Source organism: Apostichopus japonicus, chromosome 14 (assembly GCF_037975245.1).
Source record: "Apostichopus japonicus isolate 1M-3 chromosome 14, ASM3797524v1, whole genome shotgun sequence".
NCBI lineage: Eukaryota > Metazoa > Echinodermata > Holothuroidea > Aspidochirotida > Stichopodidae > Apostichopus > Apostichopus japonicus.
In genome coordinates this window covers 26,207,893-26,223,074 of record NC_092574.1, presented here as the reverse complement: position 1 = coordinate 26,223,074, position 15,182 = coordinate 26,207,893, and the positions used below count along the sequence as shown (strand labels likewise).

Genomic DNA, 15,182 nt, shown 5'->3' with positions numbered 1-15,182 from the left:
TTAAGGTTTATATTACTTTAAAGTAAACTGTGCTCGATGAGGTATAATACTGTTCGAGATAGTCAGAAAAGTCCTAAGATTAAATGATACATTTATACTATTTCTGTTTGCAGTATAGAAGCAAACAGTCTCTCCAAACGTATCAATGTTTGTATTACTCCCAGTATGTCTATAGACTGTTGTTAGAATTTTTAACTAGCATTATTCTCAAAGTATTAGAAATAGGTTTTATTCGTTTCATTTTGATAACTTTATTTGAGTATAATCATTTATGAGGCTGAACGTAGGCCGACTCGCACATATACTTGAGTAAAAATGTGTGTACTCATAGGGTACTCATGGGTATGTACCCGTACTTGTACTAAGCAAAAAAGTCGTGTACTCGTACCCATGGGTATGTACACGTATTTGTACTAAACAAAAGGTCGCGTACTCGTACTCAAAAATATGTACTCTTGTACTAAACAAATAGTCGTGTACTCGTAATCATAGGTATGTACTCATACTTGTACTGTTACTCGTGTTTCAGACTTGTACTCGCAAACTTACATATACTTGTGATGTTATCCTCACGATACAAGTGTAGTGTATTATACAAGAGATGATACAGTGTACAATATGCAGATGCGAACTGAACACATGTGTGATATATGGATTACAAAATATATATATATTATTATCACTCCAAACACGCACCGATTTACATCCGCATGTAAGGCAACTTATCTCGGAATATCTTTATAAATTATCCCTCATATTTATTACATTTATTTTAAGGGACCACGGACAATAAACATCGCACCCTAGCCACATGTGGCGAAGGTGAAAAGACAAAGATATTCTAATGAGGGCAACTTTTCGTCACTTGAGCTAGAAATAAGTTTTTTACCGGTATAGGTAAATCTCCATACGATTTAAGTACCGCTGGCAAGAGGACGTGAACACATACTCACAAACATACAAAAAAAAAATTAAGTCTACATCTCTTACCAAATGGTTTGCCTCAATCCTGCCCCAATAATACTTGAAGTGGCTTCAGACACTAGTGCCGTATAATATAGTAATCATAGAAAACAACTGGTGAAGCAAGTTAGAACGGAAGGAAAAGAACCCAAAACGTGCTTTGCCGTCTTTTTCGTGGAAAATATTGCTTTACATTATGGGTGGAGGGACCTGTCATCAGAATAGCACCTGGTAAATCAAGGAAAGAGTCTGGTTTCAGATTTAAAACACCTTCAAAATCCTGTCTTATAATGACGGATGGAGGGAAAGCATGATAGTAATTAAGATTTCCTAATGACATTTAGCTGATCGCATAGCAGGCGCTGCTCCCAGAAGCCACTTAAAGAGGTATACTAACTTTTGCTAATATTTTAGCAATAGCTCATTATTGAACACGTACCTTTTGCGCGATTTTGGTCACACTGTTATTGCAACGGATGGAACACAATATACTATGTACAGTAAAATCTCAATTACCCAATCCTTTATTATGCGGATTTGGGATTTACAAACCCCTATCAAACCATTAATTAGTGGAAAATGTTAAGTAAATATTTTAGTCTGGAGTTCATGCATTTGTGAGAAAACAATTATAGCGCAAAAGTGGAACTTAAAACAAAGGGGAGGGGTGATGCTGAAATATATTTCGCCTCGCTATATTTCTCATCGAGGGTCAAATTGTCACTTAATTTTGTACTAACATTCGTGTTGGAAGAATTTTGTTTAACGCCTAACCCCGGTCACTCACCCTCCCACCCCCACCCCCAACCCCAACCCTCACTCCCTTCTCAAGCAACGCGACCTCGTAAACTGTATTCAAAATAAATGAATTACATTGGAAAACCTTCATCCTGACAGCAGAAGTTTGAGTATATTTACTTTATCACTTATCAAACTGACCGACATAAAAATTGTCGATTTCATGAAATCTGTAATTGATTTATTGGTTGACATAACATACTGATATAACTGACACGTAGGCCTAATTGCAAATAATATGGAAATACATTTGCAGGTCAAACTTGAAAACGAAACATTAGGGCAAGGTAGAGCAAACTAGTGCGATGTTATTTTAGCGAAGAGGGGTACCACGGCTGGTTATTGTGCTGCCTTTCTTTGGCATGGGGTGAGGGGGGGGGGCTGGTTTGTTATGCTTGGTGTAAGATTCAATAACCTTACCTAAAAAAGGTGTAGTATAACTTAACAATGCTCTACGACCCCGACCAATTCAAAAACCAAAATCCAGAAATGTTAGCCTCTTACTTTCGTCACTGTAAACTTGCTTATATAGGCATAGGAGACGTTTATAAAGGCCTACGTATCGTTAACCCTTTTGGTCACGTTCTTATTTTGACCATAACAATAACAAATTCTCAAATTTGTCATCATTGTTTATCCGCAAATTGACTAAAAACATACTCTTCAGCTTTCTAACATAGCAAATCTATTAGCTATGTGTACCAAACAACCATCAATCACCACTAGTATTCCAACCACAATATACATCCCCTCCACCCCAACCCCCCCCCCCACCCCACCCCTCCCCTCATCATCTCGTCACATTTGTGCCACTTCGATTAATACGTATTAACAGCATCGTTAGTTTTTACATTACATCATCTGTTTTTCTCCATGCTGGGTCTTTTTTTCTATCCTCGTAATCAACATCATTGATGAATATTTATAAGTTTAATCCAACCAATCAAATCAATCAATCAAGTTGTTCAAACGATGTATACCTGGATATTATGATCAACAACCTGCCACAACAATGTTCATCGTGATTGGAACTCTGATCGATAAGGATAGAACCTTCACTGCGACAACTTGTGCTTTGGGGAAAGAAATAAATATATATAATAAAAAAAAAACGAAGAACGAAACTCAATCCAAATTATTGTCCAAATTATAAACATTCTTGAAAATGAAAATGATTAATTATGAAGGCATGTGTGATGATCAATATGTTTAGTAGGACCGACAAGCTTGGGCGAAGAATATTATCTTCCATACGAAATACACCCACACATAACAACTAAATAGAAAAAAAAGTGATAAAAAAATAGAACACTGCAACGGAGTCATCTGTTGTCCAACTAGTTAGTTATAGTATGCACTTACCGCGTCCCGAAAGACTATTAAAACCCTTCTTGTTGCCGAGAAATTTTGACGTCATCATTTTATGACGTCAAAGTCTAACTCCTGTTCTACATCTGTCTCCTCAGAGCTCTTGTCCTTCAGAATTCACCCAGAAATGTGTTTTCTGACTGAAAATCTAATAAGGGATTTCTCTTAAATTAATTAGACTCCTGGAAATGCCGTGGCTTCTTTGGCCTTTACTCCATTATGCATCAGGGAGTCAGGGTTTTATCGATTTCAGCCATAGCTCTGCGTGTATGTAGAACCATCAGGGTAACAATCACCGTGAATTAATGCTCGTTAGTGCAAGCAAGGCAATTGTGATTTCAACGATAAGATTTTTAACAATAAGTACATATATGCGTTTATATATGGAGACACAGGTGCACATACAAATGCTTTAACGATGACAGATTATTTCAGTAATGCCACCTTAGAATATTTCAGTAATGCCACCTTAGAATATATGTAATACAATGGATTGAAATTCACGTTGACCCTCGGAAGGTGACCCTAGAGAGAAAGGTCGGCACATCTAGAGAGTGAACTTATAGAAATACAGAATTCAAATATTGTGATGTTAACTTTTCTCTACATACATACATGATTGCAAAAACGACTGTCATATAAGTCTATTCGTTCCATTTTGCTCAACTTGTACTTTTTTTGGACATGAACGGTAACTCTTCTCGATGTCAGCTTGTATGTTATGAAGTCAGCTTGTATGTTATGAAGTCAGCTTGTATGCTGTGAAGTCAGCTTGCACGTTATGAAGTCAGCTTGTACGTTATGGAGTCAGCTTGAACGTTATGAAGTCAGGTTGTATGTTATGAAGAAATCATGTATGCTATGAAGTCAGCTCGTACGTTATGAAGTCAGCTTGTATGCTGTGAAGTCAGCTTGTATGTTATGAAGTCAGCTTGTATGTTATGAAGTCAGCTGGTATGTTATGAAGTCAGCATGTACGTTATGAAGTAAGCATGTATGCTATGAAGTCAGATTGTACGTTATGAAGTAAGCATGTATGCTATGAAGTCAGCTTGTACGTTATGAAGTCAGCTTGTACGTTATGAAGTCAGCTCGTACGTTATGAAGTCAGCTTGTATGCTGTGAAGTCAGCTTGTACGTTATGAAGTCAGCTTGTACGTTATCAAGTCAGCTTGTATGTTATGAAGTCAGCTTTTATGTTATGAAGTCAGCATATATGCTATGAAGACAGCTTGTATGTTATGAAGTCAACAAATTAAAAGCAGTTAGTTGATATTGTATAGCATCATTTCTCGCAGGTACACGCTGGTCGAAAAATAAGACATTTAAATTTCTTAACCGACTTGAGAAATTCTGTTGGTTTTATTTTATATATCAAACATGAAATAATGTACCATCTTTATACTATATATATCCCTAACAGAAGAGGTACCTGCCTTAAGTTCTTCACATATATGAACCTGGGCTATCTCCGCTAGGACTATCTATATGTTAAGAAAAAATCTTACATCTTACATGACTCTAATAACATAATTGAGTGTAAAGAACCTTTGAATTATGATTGGAACTGTACCATTTCAGTTATACTTGGTAAAACCAAACGTTTTAATGGCGAAATATTGTCTTATACACCTTACAGTAATGCAGAAATAACACAAGACAAAGCTGCAATGTAAAGAAAAGAACATTTATTAGACTGGATGATAAATGATTTGGGCAGTTTTTTTACATCCCATTTCTTTCCGTCTGTATGTCTTCGATAACCAATTCATCGTTCTATTAAACTGGCACAGCATACTCATGATGCATTACATTATTCTTATTCTTTTTTTTTTCTTTTTCTTTTTGCGTAAACCACAAATTGTCTTAGTTAAACAAGAGACCGACCTAGGCAGAACCTTGGTTCTTGGATACTGACATTTGTGGTACAAAATGTTTCCCTCTGTAAACCAATATATAACAGCATGTATCTGAAATTAGTGCATGTTTGGAAATTAGAATAATTAAGAATGTCATCCGAAAGGGACATTTACGCTCTCGTGTGGTTTGAACGTGCATCTAAGTGGAATAACGTTGAGTTTGGACTAGTGAACACATCTCATGCTAGACTGACGTTTGCAAATGTCAACATGAATTTATACGACGTGAGATATGAAATGGAAGCTAACAATTTCTTTGAAAACTCACCCCCTTCACTTGTCAGTTCTAATACCCAGAAATCTTAGACTTAATACTTCAAGATGACTTCACGGTTCAAAAATATTTGATGTATTACTACTGCAGCTACCACCTTACCGGATTGACACACATCTTTGAGATGTTAGCTTGTAGGTCTTATCTATAGTCTAACCAAGATTGCGTTTTAATCAGCAATTTACCAGTAACGCGTGTCAACTTTGAAATGGTCAACAAAAAAACAAAACATATCCTACTACGTAAAACGCCGGTGCGAACCTGTAGTTTGAACATATGTACTTTTATGTGTTCTACATGTGAGATTAGGGAAGAAAGCCAGCGGCACTCGAGACAAAAAGTGGACTGACGCGCGAAGGCTTAACTGTACAAATCAAAAATATAAATCAAGCTTTTTATAGCTTCTACTATCAACAGTTTTTCACCACATAAGCCACGGGCTTCCACGATGACTGGCGAATAATTCATGCTGTCAGCAAGCAGCGGCTGTCGTTATTAGGAGGAGATGTGTAGTTCAAGGCTTAGCTGTCACGGATCGATGAATGAGGTCTCTCCAAAACATGAGAGGTGTTAAATGGTTCCTACTGGGTTCATCTGGGTACGATGGATAAAAATGGCGAATGTGCGGCGTTGCACGTAGCTCTAAATTTTAATATCTTGAGCAGATCGTTTAAGGGGATTTTGAAGGGATCGAGGGGAGAGAATATTTAAGCTTAAGTGGGTTGAATACAACCCCAAAGGGGTCGAATGAATAATTCGGCATTTATGAGTTAGCGTGCGAAAGACACATGGATTTGATCATAGAGGCATGCTATGACGTAAGTACGCAAACCAACTATGTAGCTTGAATACGTGTTGCCTGTTAACAGCTGGCTAAGCGTGTGTAGCCTGGTGCGATGAAACGAAGAAACTAAAATAGGCGGTTTCAGTTGGGAGTTCTTAAATATGACAAAACCAGTAATATATTATACCAGTGGAAACCAGTAATACATAATATATAAGCTTTAATATCTAATTGCTGTATATATATATATATATATATATATATATATATATATATACTGTTACAATACTTATATGAGATGAGTGAAACCTATATAACTTATGGAGAACACAGTAACAATGTACAGCAAATGGTAGGTTTATGGAATTGAATAGGATGGCATAAAGACTGGTTACTTGGCAAACTTAAAACTCCACTATTCGTATGCAGTTGAAATAGCTTGACTTAACGTGATAGTAAAGTAAAACACTAATTATACTTTCTTTAACAACATGTGCGTTACATAGCTCTGATGTCATATCCGTGCTCAGACGTCCTGCTGAATCGCAGTCTATGACATGTAGCTATAAAGCACAACGAGCATCACCAGTCATGCAGTGTGTGCAGAACGTTTCATGTTATATGTTAAACAACAGCTCAACCACTTCCACAAACTATCAAGGAAGACTTAACACCACTATGTATACGATTCAGCAAGACGTCTGAGCACGGATATGACATCAGTGCTATACGTAATGCACATGTTGTTATAAGGAAAGTAGAATTCATGTTTCTAAATCGCCATCAGCAATTATCTAAGAAAGCTTTTGCGTGGGGGGGGGTGGGAGATTCTGGACAGGGATCAATTATTTTGTATACATTTTCTATTGAAAATTCAATATATTTGTCTAATACTACTCCCTAAAATATTTTTTGCTTTAACTCTATCCGAATCAACACATCTGTCATTGACTCGCAGTGATGCAGTAGAAAGGCTAATACAGGGTAGTCTCGTGGAACAGACTAAATTGGTTATTTATGCATATTTGTTTCTAAATCTCACATTACCATGATTGAAGACGAGTAAAAATGGGTATAAGAAGTTTAACCAATAGGCTCTTGACCCCAGACTCCTCACACTAAGGAAATTCTATCGGTATTTGTTCTCATGCTGTTGTACTCAAACTTAATAATCAATAATAATAATAATCAAGCAGTTATTTTTACAACGCTTACGCGACCAAGAATGTGAATTATGGATTACAACTTTCCACATCGGATGGCTTCCAATTCAACATTTTAACTCAAATTTGGAATCTTAGAAAGTCATTTTGAAATGGGAAAACCGTAAATTGCTTTTGGATGAAAAACCCAACATACTATGACCCGGCCGGGGATCGAACCCCGAACATACCGATTGCTAAGGCGTATGGCCTCAAATGCCACCGCCTTTATCTACTCAGCCACAGCACAGGTATCTAAACAGTGTGATGTATGAATGGGTCTTGTAACTTCGGTAAATGCAAACGTGTACCTTTCCTTTGCGCAAGTATTTAAACTGAAATTTTACTTTACCATAAGAGCTGTTATACTGATGGGAGTTGTATATACCTTTAACACAGATGACAGTAGCTACTGTAATTAACCTACATCATTATTCGACTTGTTTTCATATTCGCCTGGAGGTTTTTTCTTTCGTTTTTTGGAAACCCTGAGTGTTGTTTTCTTATTCATCTGCTTGTTCATACAATTGTATATATACACGAGGATAATGGAAGCAGAAGAAGAAAATGCATAAGTGCCAGCGGGTCTTTATGAAAATGTAAACTCATACAGACAAATTGCTTAAAGGGGTCGAAGAATTCACAGGCAATGCTTTCACAGAGTAAAGACAAAATATGCATTGTGATATCCCGGGTTTTCTTTCTCGTCTTTATTCATATATTGGGAAGGATTTTTTTGGGTACTAAAAAGACTGCTTTCCGGTACAACTTACACTGGATGCCTTTACAAATGCATCACGTCGTAACACGAACTTTCTCTGATATAAATGTTGATGGTAATTAGATATATATATATAGTGTGGGACTGTTGAAGGGTCACCTTGAAATTGTCAGAATACCAACAAAAATTTGATCAACTATTGTCATCTTTCATCCTAAGATGTTACAATCAGATGTTTCAAGTTATGTTCATATTTTGCCAGTTCTGTGCAGCCGAAATGTTATTAGAATTAGTGTACATGTTTCTTAATGGGAGTCTGAGACATTTTCTCGAATCTGTACAGTATATTTGAGCCCAACCGAATCCTCAAACATTTTTGTCAATATTTTTTTTGGCGTTGAACGAGAGTTATACAGTTAGTGGAATAACTGTTTACATAATTTATCTTTACGAGATGTAAATTGAAACCAAAATAATATTATCCATTTTATTTTAAGTAAAATGACGGTTTTTCCATTTTTATTCTACATTGTCACCAATGTAAACAAATTTAACATTAAACAGTAATTCGACTTCTTTGCGATTAAAACGAGCATTCTTAGGTCCGAACGGTGTGAAGAACAGTTATTGGACATCGGTTGTCACCCCTGCCTATTGATCTGATAAATTATATCATGCCAGGCTCCCTTTTGTAAAGCCTGTATTTTTATTGTTAAGTCAATGATGACAACAGAAACACATAAATGACATAGGCACCGGGTCTGTAGCCTACTGACACCCCCCCCCCCCCCTCCTCGCCTTTCACCAGGCCTGTCTGTAAGAACCAATAAAAAACCGGGCATAACATTCCCCGATGGTTTTCGTTATTCGGAATATGTAATCTCTCTTCCATTTGCAGCAGTAAATTGTTTAAATATCATTTACAGAGACGTTTCCCTTTAAACCTATAGACAGTGAGTCGAGCTCAATTAAAATCAATTCGGCGATTTCGTGAATGGGAATCGACGTAAAATATGATTCATGTAACAATTACTTTAACGAAAGCCTCATTAACCCACAGAAAGTATCATTTTACTTTCCACCTTTTAATTATTCTTTTATTTTCTAAATTAACATACTCTTGATTATTAATGTCTCTCTTTCTTTTATCGTCCTCCATTTGTTTCAGTACGGGTTTGTTAATCACGCTTTGGAGCTCCTGGTACTACGGAACTATGGAGAAGAGAAATGGGAGGAAATTAAGTAAGTATCGATTAGTTAATTAACGCATTCTGCTATCAAATATCCATTAAAAATCCATAATTGACGTTACCTTCATCGCATCATATAGACGGTGAGAACAATACGCGAACTTTCTCATTACCGTGTGCACAATTAAAAGGTATAAAGAAGGGACTTTCATTGAGAAAGTCGTAGTTTACAGAGCCGTCACTACCCCCATCTTAATTTTCACGTGAATCTGAAATCTCCACTGAGGCTATGGTATACTCATTGTCGTACTATGTGGGGGCGGGGCGGGGTGGGGTGGGGCGGTCGGTCGGTCCGCCCGGGTACCAGTCAAGGGGTGCGATGCCACATATTGATAGTACAGTCAGTTCATAGCTTGCCAAAGATAGCACCATTTTGCATCTAAGCCACCTTACATAAACAAAAATTTATCAATGGGGAGTAGGGAAACCCCTTCTCTTATACCCCTCCCAGGATGGCATGCCTTACATGGAGTGACAAAGGCAGGATCCGCCCCGGGTGCCAATTATTAGGTACGCCACTGAGAATATGTAAAGTCAGTTAGCAAGCGGTTAAGAAAAAATTGTTTCATGAAAATTTATTGAATCCCGAATTCCTTCCAGATCTTGCACTTAACCTTCGCAGTCTGCATGCCTACGTACAATGGGGCTCAACTGGGCTCGTTTTATGCATGGCTAATGTGATGTGTGTCACATGGGACTCAATTGTGTGAAGTCCATCATAAACACGACACCTTAGCTGAATCAAGTTCTTGCTTTTCCTCCGCAGTAACAATGAGGTCCAAAATGGTTAGCATAAATAAGGCCCAAGTGATTTTGTGGGCTGTATGGCCAGAGAGGTAGCCTAGATAAGGTATTTACAGAGTCAAAAAAGTAAATCCTTACCTCTGCACTGATGGTTATACATATTGCCATCTTTTATTCGATCCAAAAAGACAATATACTGATGTAAGTTCCTCAGTCTCTGTTGGGTTATCTCCCTCCCATACTGAGCTGGTTTAAGACTAATGGTGTTGTACAAAGAAGACAATTTGTTTTAGAATTGATATTAAGATGGCTCACTCCTAGCTGTTCCCATTATAATTATTATTATTAGTAGTAGTAATATCATTATTATTATTATTTACAATACACTCTTCTACATCTCCACCCCTCTCCTTCCTTCAAGGAATAGCATTTATGCATACACGTGTCTTAAGTGTTACTTCTGCTTACGCTATGAAATATTGACTGGTGTGAAACGTGCATTTACGGCAGAAAATGACGTCACAGATGTGGGGAACCAGGTCGGACCCAGGAGACGGTCATGTCGCCGCATTTTACATGTTCTTCTGAAGTGACAATGAGGCCTGACTAACATATACTAGTGCTGTAATCGCCCATGTTGAATAAAAAGAGAAACTCACTCCTATCGCAAACTATTCCCTTGAGAAATACAATATGACCATGCACACTTTACCATTCGTTTATATTCCCTATGTGTATATGGATTCCTTGTATGATCCAACTTCAATAGTCATTCTCAGAAATGGAGGATTAGAAAGGTTTTTAGGGGGAACGGATTTGCTTATCGACTTTTCTTTTGAAATCCCCTTTAGAATTATATGGGTCTCTGGTGGGAAGGTGAAGAGTTTAAACAAGCATAATTTCGTTCTTTTCATACAATTCTTGGAGGTCAAATTACACTTGTTTTTCTCGTTATTTAGGTTTGATTAGTGTTTTCCAAACACCGATGATTTACTATGGAGAATGTTTAAAGTAACTAGTTTTATTGCTGTCACTCTACTAAAACTTCGGAATTAATTTTACCTCTTGCTTTGAGGTTTCATTGCCCTTTGGGAGGGGAGGGAGGGGGCGTTTCCATGTCAAATTGGAATCATATCCTTACAAGATGACAAGAATGAGACAGCAGTCACTTCAGTATCATAATCATAAACTCTCAGACAGTGGCGTAGGAAGGTACTTTTGAGTGGGGGGGGGGGGTTGAAGACTGATGGCCGGCCTGGGGGAGGGGTCTAAGGGGAGGGGTTTTTGCATTTCCAGGTAGCCTCAGATGCAATTTGGTGCAATATAGCACACTTCAACACCCACTCCATTTTGTAAACTTAATTTTGTATTTTCACCAGGCCTTAGATGCAATTTGGTGCTCCAAATGAGATTTTTTTTCTCATTTGGAAATGAAAAAGGGGTTTTCTGACTTGCGAAGCGGGGGGCGGAATGATACTTCCGCCCCTCCACATTTTTCTCTGGGGGGGGGGGGCTGGCGCCCCCCCCCCAGCCCCCCGGTTCCTACGCCCTTGCTCTCAGACCAATATCTATATTTAAAACTTGATTTGGTAATGGTGCTCTTTAGCCCTGCAGCACACATTTTATTTCACTTCCTTTCTATAAAACATTCTCACATATAGTATCCTAGAGAAAGGAGATGTTGATATGCCTCAATGAAAGCTGAAAATGAGATAAAGTCATAAGTCAATATACAACCGGTGCTATATACTTACTTACGCTTGAATAATTGGCTTTCTGATAGCACTTTCAATAATGTATAGTATGTAAGTACTTAATCTACTTGTAAATTGGGGTGACGTGACACGTCTGCAAGTAGGCATTAAATTGTCCATTATCAAAGTATCTAAGCATTGAAAAAAAATCCTCTTTTTGTCAAAGTTATCGAGGCCACTGACATGTAAATCGAACAGAATTAATGTACTTCAGAAGTTTTACTAAACATGAAGGTTCTTTTTTTATAATGAGATCTACTGAATAATCTTGGGGAAGGGAGGAGAGGGGTAATGTGCATGGTACATTCGCCCCAAGGATCTGTGCTTGTTTTGGGAGCGACAGGTACATCAGCAAATAAACGTTGTCTCAAAATCATATGGACATCCATTAATATCTATGGTACTCAATTTAGTGAAATTGTGGCATCACTGACTTTCAAATAATATAGTGCCCTGACTGCATTCTCTCGCAAGAGCCTGCGAAATTTTCTTCATAAACTCAGATAAAATGTTTAAAAATACTTGGCTCAGTCGGCTATTTCACGCTTTCGTTTTCTCTGAGGTATTTGAAATGAAGTCTTAAGTAGTTTTGGAATAGTTTATTAAACTCAAAATAAATTGTCCTGCAATGACGACGCAAGAAAATAAAGAAAACAGCATGAAAGTTAAGAATAAGTCTCGTTGTTCCGCTTGATGCAAAGTCAGGTTAATTAATTCGTTATTAATCGTTTAGATATGAAATCTGAGAAAATACTAAGGAGGCCATATCATACAATTGTCTTCACTCATCGTCAACCTAAATGTTAATTTATTGACGAAGTAGAATAGTACGGATGCTACAAGATTAACATTGCACCATTCCCTCCAAACAATATCGCTATAGAAGATGTACAACAACTTATGCAGTAAAATCAAACTTTGAATGTCTGGTTACAATAATAGCTATCTAAAACTTGAACCGAAAAAAAATATGTTTCGTGTAGATTGTAGCCCTTATGGCAAATACTAGCAAGCATGCCATAACTCATATAGTCTTATAACTAATGACATCAAGGTACGCTATCTACGTATATATGAACCATATAGCTTTATTCGCTGGTATGGCATGTACAGTTTACAGTCTCAGAGAGCGTGATCACTCAATAATGTGAACAGAAGCGAAATTCGATCGCTACCACCCATAAGCTTTCCATCTTTGCTTTTCCTTCAGTTGATGTCATAGGGATTGTTTTCAATGATAACAAAAGTCGTCATTACACCGACGTGTAAGGTTGCCATTTGCCTGGAAGTCTTTTCTCATATACCGAAATTATCAATTACTTGATGATGTTGCCTCCTGAATGATAATTCAGGACTGCCTGTAGTAGTTTGTGAACAAATCGTTTTCAATATTCGAGAAATCCATTATCTACAGGACCTTTCTTTTAAGCAAGTGGAAGCTGATGCGATTGAAAGCTTTTGGTATGAACATGTATGTGTCTAGACTGAATATTTATATATATATATATATATATATATATATATATATATATATATTCATATATATATATATATATATACAAACATACATACATACATATATAAATAAATATATATATATTTATATATATACATACATACATACACGCATACATACACACATACATACACACATACATACATACATACATACATACACGCATACATACATACATACATACATACATGCATACATACATACATACATATACATATACATATATAAATAAATAAATAAATAAATAAATAAAGATCAACGAATATCTATTATAAAGCAGCTTCTAATGAAGTAGAACTCCCTGTGAGGATAATGCATATTTGTATTATATCAGCATAAAATAATACATATCCAGAGATATATCATCCATTAGTTTTCACTGTGGGTTTTGTAGTCTACGTTCAATAATGTTTACAGCGCCCAGCCCCTTCCTCATATTCTCGACTTTGATAAGCCAAATTGCTATGTCATTTCCTCAGAATTGTCATATTCAATGTCAGCGTACTCGTCGATTTCATAAAAGCTCATTTCAAATATTGAACTTAGTTGAATTAATTCACAATCACACAGTCAATATTTCTCACATTTCTTATGATGACGACGTTGTCCAATGCTTCGAGAATTGCTTTTTCGAGAACTTTCAGAAAACTATACAGTAGTGATAACCTGTATGCATTTCTACACGATATCAATTTATTCATTCTTCTCACACAACCAAGCCATTTTAATGATTGATCGTATTCACTTAAATTACCCTCTTTGCACTCAAAACTCGATCCGGTATTAAAGTCACGCTCTGGAAACAAGAGAGATCCATAAAGGTAAGCTAACCCCGCTAAGACATTCATTCTCAAGGTATATACATACATGTTCGTATGACACTTTTATCAACGATGTACTTATGTATGATAGAATAGGAGATGTAATGTTGACTGAGAAGAAACCTGTTTATGTATTCAAGTCTATTACTTAGGTAGATGTACTATGCAGTCTTTTCTATCGTAATTCAAGTAGGATTATGTTTTAACCTTTCTTTGAGGCAAAAATTGCCAATACAAAACAAAGCTTGCATGCAGAACATTGTAAAAACAAGGCACATGCGACAATGGGATTACGGTAATGATAGCTTTGAACGAGAGTGTTGTCATGGATACCTTCAATATTTATGTTTTGTGTACTTGAAAAAGGCTCTAATCCCTTCACATCTCTTAAGCTTTGTGACCGAGAAATATTCTACGTACGAGTAAGAACGAGAGAATGAAATCATATTCACGTATGAAAATCACTGAGCCTATAAATAACCCTCAAAGTTAAACTCAAAATTGCCGAAATCTAGGTTTTATCAATTGAAAGCAATTTATTTAATCGTTCTTGGTAAAGCAGTTACTCCATATAAGTGAACACGTTACCAAAACTTTTACCAAGCAATAGATTTACAGGCCCAAATTACTACAGTGATTTTTATTGATCATTACTTATATGTATCAAGTTATTTAAGTTTAGGACTTCATATAGCATGACTTAATACTAAACTTCACATATAAATAGTAAACAATACTACTTCATATACTTTTACTTAATACTATACTACTTCACACCATTGCTTAAAACTTAATACTCACTAACCGTTACTTAATACTGCTACTTCATATATACCGTTAGTTAACTTTTAGTGTCCCTTCATGCAACATTATTGTCATTACTTAACACTATTACTTTGTTCTTTCATACAATGATGTAATACAACGTTACGTAACACGACATTACTTCATATACCGTTACTCAATACAATTGCAATATATTCTGGTACTTAATACTACTTCCTCAAATCACGTTACTTAAAGCAGCTTTCTTGATTTTGGTCAAAAATTATATCAAATTTAACGATT

At 36.5% G+C, this 15,182-nt stretch overlaps 1 protein-coding gene across 1 annotated transcript in view; it reads left to right on the top strand.

The window, feature by feature from the left end:
* The window catches only part of LOC139979535 (guanylate cyclase soluble subunit beta-1-like), a 91,467-nt gene that overhangs the window by 18,767 nt on the left and 57,518 nt on the right, over positions 1 to 15,182 (top strand). The window contains exon 2 of the mRNA XM_071990450.1: positions 9,198 to 9,271. Within this exon, the coding sequence (XP_071846551.1) occupies positions 9,198 to 9,271 (74 nt within the window). The remainder of the gene's footprint in view (positions 1 to 9,197; positions 9,272 to 15,182) is intronic.